General features: G+C 52.8%; 1 protein-coding gene across 2 annotated transcripts in view; it reads left to right on the top strand.

Moving 5' to 3' along the window:
- Window positions 1–14,444, top strand: part of Pepd (peptidase D) — a 133,352-nt gene that overhangs the window by 102,899 nt on the left and 16,009 nt on the right. For both annotated transcript variants that reach the window (XM_036185182.1, XM_036185190.1), the window contains 2 exons: window positions 6,136–6,204; window positions 7,352–7,429. In XM_036185182.1, the coding sequence (XP_036041075.1) occupies window positions 6,136–6,204; window positions 7,352–7,429 (147 nt within the window). The remainder of the gene's footprint in view (window positions 1–6,135; window positions 6,205–7,351; window positions 7,430–14,444) is intronic.

The raw sequence follows: 14,444 nt of genomic DNA, 5'->3' as shown, positions 1-14,444 counted from the left end.
CCTCTGCTGACCTCCAAGGCCCCAGCCACAAGAGCTACCCCAGCTTGCACTGCTGATGGCTTAGCTGACTTTTGTTAGCAGGGCAGGCCTTCTGTTATTCTCTCAAGCAATTAGTGCATCTTATAAGACTGCTTATCATCATGTGTTAGATGATAAACCTTCATGGGCTAGAGCTGGGCCTTGTGCCCAGGAGCGCTCCCAAGGCCAGAGAGGCAGGCCCAGCAATGCTGTCCCTGGGGATGTGGGCCTGAGTGTTTGCTGGGTTTGCCCCATTATTCATCTCCAGGCACTGACAAATGGTCCTGCCCCACGCTGTCACTGCAGTGACTCCATCTACCTTGTTATTCACTGTGCAGGTTCTCCCAGGTTCCCTCAGGTTCTCATTTATGCCTGGATACCCGAGCCTGGCTTGGGAAAAATTTACGGCAAAAGTGTCGGAGGAATGGCCAAGTAGGGAAGAGCCTCAGCAGCCTAGACTGTAGCAGTAATCTTAAGAGTCTTATTAATGAAATCAAACCCAAGGCCAGTTATTGGGGTGAATGCTGGAAGATCAGAGGAGCAGAACAAGCCACAGCTTCCTCACCTTGCTAGTTCCTCAGCTGGTCCTGTTTCCTCAGGCTGGAAGCTTCTGAGTCCTCCTCCACATGAATCTCAGCTGAACTGTATTGCTCCAAAGCCTGAACGCTTAACCAACCAAATACTTAACTACATGCCTTCTCACTTAGTTCCTGGTCCTCACGCCTTATATACCTTTCTCTTTCTGCCCCCCACTCCCTGGGATTAAAGGTTGGGTTTCTGGGATTAAAGGTGTGGGTCACCCTGCTTAGCTGTTTCTAAAGTGGCCTTGAACTCAGAGATCCAGCTAGCTCTGCCTCCCAAATGCTGGAATTAAAGGCGTGTACCACCACCGCCCAACTTCTGCTATGGCTTACTCTTCCCATTTTCTAGCCACCATTTTTGGCTTTGTTCTAGTGGCTGTCTGTTCTCTGACCCCAGATATGTTTATTTTGGGGAACACACAATATTTCATGGAACACAACACCCACCACACTAGGCAGTAGGGATGTGTGGAAGGCTGGGTGGCTGGGACACTGGCAGCTCCTTTGCCCTCAGAAAGTCCCTTGGTGGGCATCCCTAGTGCCCAGTCATGCGCTTGACTGAGTCTCTGTTCTTTTGTTATGGTGAAGCACCAGGACCACAGCAGCTCTTATCTGAGAAAGCATTTAATTGAGGGCTCACTTACAGTCACAGAGGTTTAGTCCACTATCATCATGGAGGGAAGCATTGTGGCATGGAGCAGTAGCTGAAAGCTACATCCTGGTCTGTAGAAAGAGAGAGAGAGTGGGCTAGACATGGGCTTTTAAAACCTCAAAGCCCACCCCCAGTGACACACTTCCTCTAAGACCACACGTGCTGATCCTTCTCAAATAGTGCTACTCTCTGATGACTAAGCATTCAAATACATGACCCTGTGGGGGCCATTCCCGTTCAAACCATCACAGTGCCCAGTCTGGGTGCTTCCAGGTGAGCCAAGGGAGCAGGATTAGTGGGTGGAGCCCAGCACCATGCCTGTGCAGTGCACAAGTCACAGATGTACAAAAAGACATTTTTCCCAGAGTTGTCTTGCTATCTATCTGTTATCTTCTGTGGGGAGACTGGTCATTTCCAGTTCTTCATAGAATCTACCAATTCTCTTCCCATACTGTCTTTTTAGGTATTAACTATACCCTATGTGTTTAAGTCTTGAGAATTGTTTTTAGAAATCCTTGAGTGGGGGAGGGTCTCAACCTGATCTTTATTGTGTCTGAAGTGGGTATGAAGGGTGTGTGAGTTCATAGTGGGGGGTGGGCATGATGGGTGTGCTGAGTTCATAGTGGGGGGGTATGATAGGTGTGTGAATGAGTCCATAGTGGTGAGGTGTGATGGGTGTGTGAGTTGGTAGTAGTTGGGGCTGGGTGTTAGTTCATAGTGTTATGTGTGGGAGGTGATATGTATGTGCTGTGTGTGAGCACCACAGGTATGTATATGGCCTGTGCCAAGTATTCATGTGGTATATAGACTATGACATGTATGTAGAATGTGTGCTGAGTATGTATGAGGTATGTGTGTAATGTGTGAGTAACTATGTAATATGAGTGTGACATGCATGTGTGAGAACTAAACTGTGGTTTGTATATGGTGTATGCGATGTGCATGACACACAGTGTATGTGATGTGCATGACACACTGTGTATGACATGTGTATGACTTGTATATAAAAACCTGTGCTGTGGGTGTGTATGTGTTATATGAGTGTGGTGTTTGTGATGTGCTGTGGGCCTGGACATGGCATATATGTGACGCATGTGTATGTAAGGTCTGTGCTGTGCTGTATCTGTAGTCCTTGGCTGGCCCTCTTGAGGCTGTAGCCATCCGGTTTGGATTCAGTGTGCCCTCCTGCTAGTGACAGACTCCAGGATCACAGTATGGCTGTTTGTTCATTTCCTGCTGGGGTTTCTAAACCCTGAAGATCATTCCCATCCGAACAGGGACCCAGGGCAAATGAATGTGTGTTTATGAATCCTGAGATATGTGTGACCTTGCACAGCCCAGCAGGCCTTGTGGCTTTGTTATGGAGTTGCCCCAGGTCCTGCCTTTCTGTGTGTGTGCCCACGCAGGCCCCAGCTCTCTGTGTATACAACCTCTCAGTTCTAAGCCTCTGCCTCTCGTGTGCCCACCAGGCACATCTAGGTCCCCGGCTGACTTCTGGCCCTTGCTCCTTTCTCGCCCTTGCATTCTGCTCCGCATGTTGTGTTCCCTGCTGTACCTCTGTGTGTGGGAAGCAGGAGGGTTTCTGTCTGCAACTCTCCGTCAATTCACATACTGTAGTTCCAGAGGGGCAGCTGGCGGCCTGCAGCAAATTGTGACCATGGACTTGGGTCACTCAGTAGTTGGCCTCTCCGTTGCTGGCTCACTCTAGTTTCCATGAAGCCTTAGAGGATCTTTTTAAAGTATCCCAGCTACTGATGTGGGGTCAGGTTGCTCAGTTAGCCTGGCCCATGCTTGCTCATCCCGGCTCTGCCTGCTGAGCTCAGACCAGCCTGTACAGAGCCTCACATTGCCTCCATGTAACAATTCTGGCTCAGTTCAAAGCATTTGATCCTCTGTCCTTACCCCTTAAAGTTCAGAAACATGGCAACCTCTTCACGCCCCCGTGTCACCTGACTTTCCTTAGAACTTGGGGACCTTACATGTCTACAGCCCAGACTAGAAGCCTGCAGAAAATGTGGCTGGCCCACTTAATCTACTTATTATTACCTCTAAAGCATCCATGTGTCCTTGGATGCTTCCATCTTCTATCAGAAAAACAAAATGGAGATGCCAAGGAGTGCTGGCCTAGCTTGTCTAAGGCTGGGTCATGATTGGCTGCTTTTCCTAAGGCAGAACAGCTGACTGCAGTGGCTTAAGTGGGGAAGATTTCATCTTGGCTCATGGGTCGCTGTCAGCCCAGTGTGGCAGAAAGGCTACAGGACTGGCTCTGGCTGTGCCCAGGGAGAGGCAAGAGTGTTCCTCTCATCTCAGGGGATCAGCAGGTGGACTCAAAGTGGGGTGGGTTCCCTGTGTCCACCATCAAGCCCCATGTTCCAAAGGTCCCATAGCCTCCCAAAATACCAGCAGCAGCTGGCCAGCAGGCATCCAGTCATTTAAAGCAGAACATGCCGATATCCAGTGTGAAGAATAGCAGGCTCATCTGGGGATGGATTTCCTGCATGGATGACTCTCTTCCCTAGAGCTTCTGTTTATGGGAATGTGGAACCATGCATATAGCTGGAAAATGGCCCGTCAGGCTGAGGCTTACAGGTGGAAACTACTGAATCTCCCTTGCCTGTTAGCCGCTTCTACAAACCGTGCCCTATACTGGAAGTTGCCTTTTTCTTCCACAGAAGCCAAGGATACAAGGAAGGTTGTCTCTGCTGAGATTAGGCCCCAGGCAAAGGTGCTGAACCCACCCCAGGATCCATCCTGCTGGAATCTTTGCTACTGTATACGCCAGTGGCGTGGCTGTCCCTCTACCTAGCCTCTCTGAAGCCAGATAGTCCCGTAGCACCTGTGGTCCTGCACAGGTCACCTGTCTCCACCGCTGTGAACATGGTCCTGTGGTCCCCTGATGCTTTGTGAAAGAACTATGTCTCCAAAAGCTGAGGGAGCAGTGGGGCTCCATGGGGTGACTTGGAGGCTTCCTGTATAGAGCAGGAGCTGTTTGGGAGGCTGCCTGCCCGGGGTAGGTGGGAGAATCCCAGGGGATGTGCCTAACTCAGGCTCAGCTCTCTGGCTTAGGCTGTCATAGCCCATGTCTCCCATTGTGACGAGACCAGCTAAGGAAGGAGTGGGTGTCCTGTCCCTCACCCATACAGCTCCTGAAATCCTGTACTTTGAGGAAACATTTCACTTGTAAGATACCCAATTATCCTGGAAGGTTTGCAGGCAAGTCTGAAAGCCCATCGAATCCAGTGGAACCGTTTCTGCATAACAACTACTTAATACCCAATCATAACAATTATACATAATTTGTGTTTACAGTGCCTAGAAGATTAAACTCCTCCGCGCAGACACTTTCCAAAACAGGCCTAGAACGTGCAGGGCAGGCAGGGCTGCCACTCAGCATGCCTGTGGGCTGCCTTTGGCACTCTGCAGATGGCAGGAGGCGGGACATGACCACCTAGGCCTGCTTCTCAGAGCAGGATTGAGCCAGGGCCCAGCAGGGAAAGTATGCTGGAGCCTCTGGGATGGAGTGAAGAGGGTTCCCCACCGCCACCCCCTTACCAGCTACACTCTGCAGAGCCTGGGCATGTTGTGTCCCACTGCTGAGGTCCAAGGCATGCAGGAGGGTGGGGCCTGAGGCCTTCCAAAGCTGTGGCCAGTGCAGCCTCCCTGAGCTTTAGCTTTCTTTCTTTAAGATTTTTGTCAGCCAGGCGGTGGCCCATGCCTTTAACCCCAACACTCAGGAGGTAGGCAGTAGATAGATCTCTGTGAATTCAATTCAAGGCCAGCCTAGTCTAGAGTTCCAGAACAGCCAGAGCTTCATAGTGTCAAAAAGGGGTGTGTGTGACTTTTTTAAAGATCTGTTTATTTTTTTATGCATGTGAGTGTTTGGCCTGCCTGCATGTATGTATGTGCACCACATGCATGCCTAGTGCCTATGGAGGCGGGAAGGTGTCAGATCTCCTGAGGCTGAAGGTGCAGGCAGCTGAGCCTTCTGGTGTGGATGCTGAGAACAAAGTGCAAACGGCAGCGCCTGCTCTTCAGTGCTGAGTGTCCTCAGCCCTAGCTCTCTTTTGTTCGGTTGCTTGTTTAGCTTGGGATTTTTGAAGACAGAATTTGGACATGTACCCCAAGCCTATCCTGAGCTCATAGCAGCAGCCTTCCTGCCTCAGTGTCCCAAGGGCTGCCTTTACGGTGTGTGCCTTCTGATATCACCTCTCTGGTCGGAAGCGCTTCCTCTAAGCAGCATAGGGCCAGTTCGAGGAGACAGCTCGCTGCCCCTCCTACAACCCCTCACATTCTCGGTGCTGAGCCTTCTAGAATCTCCCTGCTCCCTTCTCACTCTCTCAGACTACAATACTGTAATGATATCCCACTCTCCCAAAGACATCCCTTGGCACTGGGGTCAGGGCCCATCTGTCCCTTCAGCCCTTGCTGATGGGCCTCCCTGCTTAAGGGGTGAGCCTGTCCCTAAGCCCAACTGGCTTATACTTTCTCAAGCAGGGAGACCTGGAGCCTGCCCCCAAGACTTGTCTCCTCACCTCCCGGGAGATTGCCTTGCCACCCCATCTGCATAGCCCTCTCTTGGCAGCCCAGGGTAACACACCAGTCATAGATTCATAGGGAGACCCTCAGCCCTATAGAACTGTGTCCCTCATGTCTCCCAGGGGTCAGGCTCCAGTGGGTCCTGCCTCCTGCTGTGCCCACCTTCTTTTCTGGCCACCCTCTGCCCTCCCTAGTTCTGTGGCCCAGGACTGGCCCTGTGTTCACACTCACTGGGGAAGTCCAGCCTGCTCAGTGATGTAGCAGAAGCAGGTCTACGTGAAGGATCTGCATTTGAAGATGAAGACCATTCAGACTTCAGTAACACCCACCATGTGTCTCTCTCCACAGCCTCTTCCAGCACTACTGTTACTCTCGGGGCGGCATGCGCCATACCTCTTATACTTGTATCTGCTGCAGGTAAGTCTTGGGCCTCGTGGGAGGACAGGCCATAGGGAGCACTCCATCCTCCCAACCCCCAGCTGAGGGGCACTCGCTCACTCCTGTGTCCACATCAGTGCCTGGAAATCACCTTGCCCTCTACTGCTGGCACCCCATGCTTGGTCACATATGTGCACAGGTAGCATAAGACAAACATATAGGTAGCATGTAGCAAATAGGTCAATTGCTGTGTGCAATGGGGGTGAAACATGGGTGGGGCTATGTCAGTACTGGGATTGAGTCCTTTAATAAGAGTAAGTGCATGGTTGGGAGCAGATGTTGGGCTCTATGTGGGTGTCTGTGTGGCACACTGAGGCTGTGTCATCTGCACACAGGGATATTCTCCTGTGTACACACATGGTAGAACTAACCATGGCCATAGGGGTGGCCATTGGCTCTGACTGCACTTATGTGGTCTCCAGGGCCATGCACAGCTGTGTGAGTGGCTGGCTGCAGGTGTCATTCTGAGTGTGGCTATATGAGCACAACATAGCTGTGGGTGGTCTCTTGTGTCTGGGCCTGACCCAAGCTAGCCTCCCAAGCTCCATCCCTCCAGCCTAGTCCCTGCTCAGCCTGGACAGAGGTGGGCGGCTCTCACTGATGTGAGCAAGTGTCCTCACACATGAATAATACATCCAAATACCTCTGTCCTTGGAAATGTTCTTCTCTGGTGGATAGAGAGAAAATCATTATTTCTACTTTTATGATTCCTGAGACTCCCGAATGGGGCCATAAATATTACACCAGGTGGGGTTTTCCCCTTTGGACAGACTTATAATTTCCCCCTAATGGTGTTGCTCATTAGGGTAGCTCCATGGAACAGGGAGCCACGAGCTTCTCATTGCTCTGGTCCTGGATAGGACTCCTAAGAGGCTCCTGAGACTACTAGGACCTTCCATGAAACCTCCCTGCCCTTAGCTCTTCTCCAGGCCCATGAGCCTCTCTGCTCTTCGCATATGCTGCCTACATTCCCAGCTGCCTAGCTAGCTGTCCCACCCAAGGAGCTGCTCCCAGCTCTGGCAGGCAGGGACACTATGTTCCTCTACACCCGCTGTGGCGCTGGTCCAGCCTCCAGGTCCTGCTGGGTGCCAGTAGGCTCTTAACTACCGTCTGTGGCTCTTTGCAGTGGTGAGAATGCGGCTGTGCTGCACTACGGCCATGCCGGGGCCCCCAATGACCGGACGATCAAGGATGGAGATATGTGGTAAGTGAGGCTGAGCTGCCATCACCACACTGTGCACATGAACAGCTGGGACAAAAGCAGACACCCCACATCTGTGTCAGCCAAAAGGTTTTTGGGTCCCTGTCCCAAGAGGGTTGGCTAAGCAAGGCCCTGGGCCTGCTTTCAGCCCAGACTTCTCTGCTATTGCTGCTAGCCTGCATGCTGCCCTCTCCAGGCCTAAGGACACCCAACAAGTAAACACTGTGAGGCAGGGTGCCAACAAGATTCCCTGTGGCTTCCTGTGGAGCTGGGAAGGGGCTTGGGTTGTGGGGTTGCTTTTTGACTGTGTCTCCCGTCCTGTCCTTTCCAACCTTGGAGCCCCTCCCCCCCTGAAAACTGTTTTACCCTTGGCCATCAAGCTCCTGGCCGTATATGGCCATTGCTTTAGCTCTGCCAGACCCTCCCTTCCACACACGGCCATGGCGGGCAAGTGCAGGCAGAGCATGCTGGGTTGCCACCCTTGGGCTTGGAGGGATCCGCACTCATTCCAGGGTCCCCACCAGACACTGGCCAGGGCAGGCTCAAGCCACACAGAGCCACCCGCCTTGGCCTTCAGATGTACTGTGATCATCAACTGACCAAAGGGTCCCTGGCCTGTCTACTTCTTAGATGTCTATTTTGTGTGAGTGTCTAGCTAGAGCTGGCCAAGAACTTATAGCAATCCTCCTGCCTCTGCCTCCCAGGCACTGGGATTACAGGCATAAACCTCCATGCCTGACTAGTTCTTAGCTGCTGAGGTCCGTTGTTCAAAGCTGGGCTCCTAGGCAGTACCACAGTGGAGCATGGCTGGGCCATCAGCTGCCATCTCGACCCCTGCGGCACTCATTCCCTGGCCTTGGCTTCTTGTGATGGCTGCTCACACAGTGGCTTTGGCCCTGCCCCAGGGGAGCCTGCTCCCAAGAGTTCCCAGCCCATGTCCACAGAGGGGGAGCACACATGCATGGACAGACAGATAACCAGCTGCTGAGAAAGACACCATGCTTTCAGTAGTCACTCCCAAATACGAGACAAGCACTCAATCCCAGGGTCCACACTGGCCCATGAGTGGCCAGTACATTCGCCAGCATCAGCATAAGACATTCTGGCGCAAGCCACTCAGCTTTCCATAAGGAGAGCTTCTTCTCTCTATGCCTCTGTTTACCCATCTGTGAGTGGAGATAACAGACATATCTCAGGACTCCCCACAATAATGGCAGGAAGGGCATATAAGGAACACAGGGTGTAGATGTAACCGTCTTGTTAAGTAAGAAACACAGAGCCAATTGCAGAGTTAAAAGCCACAAGGTCAGAGCAATAGCTGAGAGCTGAAAACCTTACTCTTCACTGCTGGGGTCTGAGCAACTGTGGGACTGGCGGGTGAGAGAGATTTGTCCTGACTGTGGGCCAGGCAGGAAAGCTCCAGCTACACAGGGGCTGAAAATGGCCTCTTCCAGGGGTCCAAGCTGATAAACCAAGTGGGAGCCAGCAAGAGATGAGGCAGGAGCCATTGCCACTCAGTCCTACAACAGGAGCACAGGCTGCGGGCTCACTGGGCCCCAGCTGGGGCTAGAGTGGCTGAGATTCAGCAGGGTGCTGGGCTCACAAGTAGGTGTCACATGGACTGGAGAGAGGGGTGGCTGCTTCAGAGCTGGCTCAGCTGGAGGCCACGGTGGAGCCAGTGGCAGCAGGAGAGGCCAGCTGGTCTCTTCAGGCACTATGATGGCCCCAAGCTTCCCCCTCCCTGAGTCCCCTGCCCCTTACCCACAGCTCCTGTCACTGGCTCGTACCTAGGGCCTTCAGTGTGTTGGACAAACACTCTGCACTGACCCACACCCACCCCAGCCCTCTTTTCACTAGTAGTTTTAAGACAGAGTCTTACTAAGTTTTCCAGGCAGGACTTGTTTCAATCCTCCTGCCTCGGCCTCCAAGGAGCTGACACTTTGGCCTATACCACAAGGTCCCACTGCCTAAGAGCTTTTCTGATGATCTTTGGCTCTGGCCTATTCTGGTTAGGACTGGAGGACAGGACAGGAATCCCCTCCCTGGGCCAAGGCTGAGGCCAGCCACATCAGCAGGTCCCTGCCATCCTGGGGGAGCTCCACTCTGCTTGAGTTCAGTACACCCCAGAGAAAGCAGCTGCTTCTTCACTATCTACTTTATCTGTCCAAAAGGGGGTTCTTACCCTGTGAGAAGACCAGCCTTGCCTGCATTCTGGATCCTGGGGATCCCAGAGATGGTTAGGGGCCAGCCAGGATACTTGTGTACCTTGGGCCTCTCTATGGCCCACCTGCTGTGACCTCAGCCCTCATAGGCAGCATGAGGCACCTGTACCTCTGATACAGCTGTGAACAGAAGTGAGCTGAGGAACTCCATGGATGTTTATGCCAAACTCAAATTGGTGATTTTGTTTTTCTAGTGCTAACTTTGAAATGTAGCCAGTAGAATCATTATGAGTTTATTATAGTCAATTTATTATGCAGCATTTAGAACATGTTTTGTTGATTACTGCTACTGCCAGATTGCTGGTGGCATTTATAATCCATTGTTTTATTGAAATTGATCTGCCAAGCACCTAGTGCATTCGGTAAATAATAAATCTCACTGTTATCCCAACATAAAGCCACAGTCCTTCATCATAAGGTAAGGGACCAGAATATGTGTATAGAGTGGAGTCTGTCCCAAAGCTGAGTGCCTCCTGGGACAGGGCATGCATTCCAGGCAAGCACAGGGGTGGTCTCTGGGCCTACCTACCTTTTGACATGAAAGATATTTTAACAGTAATAGGGCCATGTGGGGAGTCAGAGCTCATTCAGAGCAGTGAGGAGAGGAGGTGCTGAGTGACAGTCCCTTCAGGAGTATGCCCACACTTCTCAGCATATATCCACACAAGTGCACCAGGAGCCATGTTGTATGATCCTGGGCACAGAGGCTTCCCCCCGCCCTCAGTTTGGAGTGGAACTGCAAAGCCAGAAAGGCTGGACTCCTCCTGCTTTCTGTGTCTCTGAAGCACATTTTCCAGCCCTGGGCCAAGGCAGAGCGCCAATCAGGCCTACTTTAGTCAGATAACTTTTTTAAACAGTTGAACTAGGGTCTCACACTGTAGCCAGGTTGGTCTGATGTGTATAGCAGTGCCCTTGGGTTCCCAGGCGCTCGGATTGCGGACATGAACCACTGTTGTGGGCTCATGGGAATGTCGGGTGGGGCTGGAAGTCAGCTCAGGCCTCTTCCAGCCACTGTGGGCCACAGTCCTCACCCATAAGGTCTAGATGCTGCCCAGGCCGGTCTGTACTGCACATCCAGTTTGTAGGCCAAGTACTGCAGGCCATCCCACATCCTAGCCAGCGGTTCCCAGGTCCCTTCCTGTTTCTCTGGGCCAGATCCACGCCCAGCTGCTGTGTGTGGATCCCAGGGAAGGATGGTGACATGTGTGGCTTCAGATGTCTTGGCCTCTCTCAGTTCAGAGTCATGAGGCCTGTTCAGGGCCTGCGGCTGCTGAGCTCTTGAAGTTTTCCTGTTGGCTCCCAGAGCATCTTCCAGCTGTGTCCCTGGAGTGCCCATGACCCCGTTGATCAGGTCACTGTTCTGCAGGAAACATCAGCTGCAGTTGGTTCTCTTCTTCGAGGCAAGCAGGCAGGGCTTGGATGACAGGGCTTGCCAAGTGTGGTGATCTTGTTAGTTGATGCTTCCAGCGTGTTCACATGAAGGGTGGTGTTGAACAAGGTCACTGGAGGCCCTTCCTGAGTGGGAGGCCACAGAAGATCCTCTCCACTGCATCTAGCTCAATCAGGTGGCTGTGAACACATCTAGAGAAACAGAAAAGGAGCCAGGCCCCGCGGGCTCTGGGTAAGGAGTGGTCCTCAAACACCCCTCTGAGCCATCGAAGCCCACAGACAGACAGGCTGCACCTGGACCAACAGGAAACCCACCATTCATCCTAAATCCATGGGAAGAGAGCATCCCAGTTTGAGTCACTCTGGTGAAAGCCTCTGCACCCAAGCTGTCAAGTTCTCTGCTTCTCCTGACTCCTATGCAAGCTCACCCCACACAGCAGAGGGTATGTCCTCGTGAGGGTTCTGATTTGAGAAGCAGCTGGGACACTCCTCCTCAGCTGCCTTCCACCCTATACAAACAAGAAGAGGAGCTAGGTGTCATGGCTTCTATCCAAACCTATTAGATCACAGGTGCATATGTGCTCCAGGTCTGGGACTCCCCAAGTGGTGGCTGAGAGATGGTGTGCAAGGCTTTCCAGCACTGGCCAGAAGAGGGCAGTGTAGCCTCAGGACTCGGCCAGGACTCTCTCTGGGTTGTGGTTTGCTGTGCCGTCCTTGGGTGTGGGAGGTGGGCCTGCAGCCCAGCTAGGGACAGGCCTGTCCTAACCTTGCACTTAGCAATTTGCGAGTGCCCCCTCCCTCTCCATCCCTGCTGTGGCCTCTGGCCTCATCTGTCTCTCTGCTCTGATAATGGCCATGTAAGGTCGTCACCAAAATCCAGAGAAATGAGGGTGGTTTCATCCCAGAACAGTTAGTACTTACAGGGACCCAGCACTGTGCTGCTGTCCCCCTGGGTCACAGCTGAAGCCTGGGTGGCATCCAGGATGTCTAACATAGCTGTTGCCATCACAGGCATGCCAGCCCTCCCCCTGGGCTGCAGATATCAAGGGCTTCAGCAGACCCTGCATCACTTGAGCCGTGCACTGGGATAAGATGATTGTGCCTGTTCTGATCGTGTGCCTGGCTGCCAGCTGTGGCCCCAGGCAGGGTGAGCCTGTGCTCGAGGCTCTTCCCTTGCTGCAGAAGGCCTGTGGCTCCAAGCTCCTTGTTATCTGTATTTAGTGTTCCAGTAGGCTTTGGAGGATGTCATCCACAGCTAGCTCCCTGCTGCTAGGCTCAACTCTATCCCCCTTCCCCAGCCTTGCTGTTTCTAAAGGATGTTTGGTGGCCACTAGGGGGCCCCACCCAGAGCATTTTATAGTGAAAGATATGCCAGCCTCTGGGGCGAGAAAACTCTCCTACAAACACAGGCCCTGGCCAGCTGTCTGGCCAGCTGAGTCGGCCGAGGACTTCAATAGCCCCTCGCAGAAGACCGTTAGCCTTCTAGCCAGGGCTCATATTTGCAGATAGGCCTCCGGCCATAAGCAGCTGCCTTCCCCACGTGCTTCTGTCCCTTCTGTTTAGCTTGTCACTGCTTTGTGGCCGCACCCACTCCATTGACGTCACAACCCATGGTTTAAAAAGCGCTAGTCTAGACAGCCCGGGTGCTCACAGACATCACAAGACACCAGTCACCAAAAAAGTGAAATGAAGCATGTGCTGTCTGCGTGACATGACTGCTGGCCTCCCCCACCCACAACAGCCACTGCCCTGGTGCCCAACCCTGAGCCCACAAGGCTGAGGCAGACAGCAGCTGAGTGCCTGCCTCTGATCCAGGCTACAGTGTGGTGCTCTCCTTGGGGCTTGGCCTGGCATGAGTGTTCTGTGACATCTCGTAGAGGGCAGTGCCAGTTCTATGCAGACATAGGACCCCAGCATGGAACTGTTCTCATTAGAGCGTGCATTGGAGATTTGTGGCTCTAGGTCTTGGGGGTAGGGACCCACTGCTGGCATGGGGGACCGTCCCTGCCTCCTTAGACCCTGAGGAGTCTGTAGGAAGAGGCCCACTTCATGGATGAACCTGTAACCAAGGGGAGCACTGAGGATGGCCGCTGGCCATCTCTGAGGACTGGCATGCACAGATCCTGGGGGGAGCTGGGAGTCAGCAGCTGACCTGTGAACTGGAGAGGCAGATGCCCACTGTGGCCAGCCTGGAGGCATGCGCTGGTGGAGACAACGTGACCAGCTACCTTCCTGTTGTAACCCTGGCTGATGTCTAGGGTAGATGAGCATTTTCAGCTGTTTAGAACCCCCGTCTCTCCCCCTCCAGCCTGGCATGCAAACTGTGGAGTCCATACAGAGCAAGCATGCTTAGCACATGTGCATGGAAGATGTCAGTCTTGGGTGAGAAGCAGCCGAGTATGCGTTGCATACTCAGATTAAAATGAAGCTACAAGCTGAGTACAAAGTGGCCCTTGTATAAACATTGCAGCATTCCCTTGGAGGCCTTCTGCCTGTGGGCTGGCTTGTCCCTGCACAGGGCCTAAGGGAGTTGAGCAGGACCTGGAGAGGGTCTGGGTGGGCCAGTGGTGGCAGGTAGCCCAGGCCTGGAGCTGCCCCATGGAGAGCCAGAGGAAGACAGAACGTTCATCCCAGCCAGAACCACAGCCATAGGAACACATGTGGGGAAGAGACGCCAGCACATTGCTTGGAGACATGTCATCTCCCAGATGTCTCAGATTATCACATAGACCCACTCGGCCAGTGATGGAGGTGTCCCTGGTGGATGTCCCTACACCGCCAGGAAGGGGAGATCTGCATTCTCGATTGGGCCAAGAATGACCCAATGCTCCAGCGTAGTTCTGCATGGAAAGGCCAGGCGCAGTAGACGGAGGACTGGAGGGTGATGCACAAAAGCGATGGCTTTCGTCCCTGGGTTCCAAATGGCTTGACTCGGAATCACTTAAGCATGGAAACGCACTGAGGGAGGACTTAAAACAATAAACAACAACAGAAAAAGGCAGACAGTATGGGGAACTGAGAACACAAAAACAGACTCAAGCCCGTGCCGAAGCGTCGCCGGGCAGGATGGGGCTGGCTGGCGGGCTGTACACTTCCTTCTCCAGAAAGTGGCTGATTTTAACAAAAAATAGAGTTGAAGTCTTTAGAAGCTGGACGAGAGCGCCCATCATACCAGCTCTGTTTGGGGGAAAGTTTGGAGAACTTGGTTCAGTCTGGTGTGCCCTCAAAGAATCTTGTTTTGCCCCATTCTAGATGACTCTAGCATGTCGTGGCATCTTGTGAGCTTCCTGGTTTTTAAAAATAGTTCATTTCTGTTTCTCCTTTAGACTAGCACCAGTTGAATCTTCTTCCCCAGGGGCGACGGCAGGTCACCCTTTATGTGGCATCTCCAGGAATGAGTTCTTACA

Source organism: Onychomys torridus, chromosome 1, assembly GCF_903995425.1.
Source record: "Onychomys torridus chromosome 1, mOncTor1.1, whole genome shotgun sequence".
NCBI classification, from domain to species: Eukaryota; Metazoa; Chordata; class Mammalia; order Rodentia; family Cricetidae; genus Onychomys; species Onychomys torridus.
This window is presented reverse-complemented; position numbering and strand designations above follow the sequence as displayed.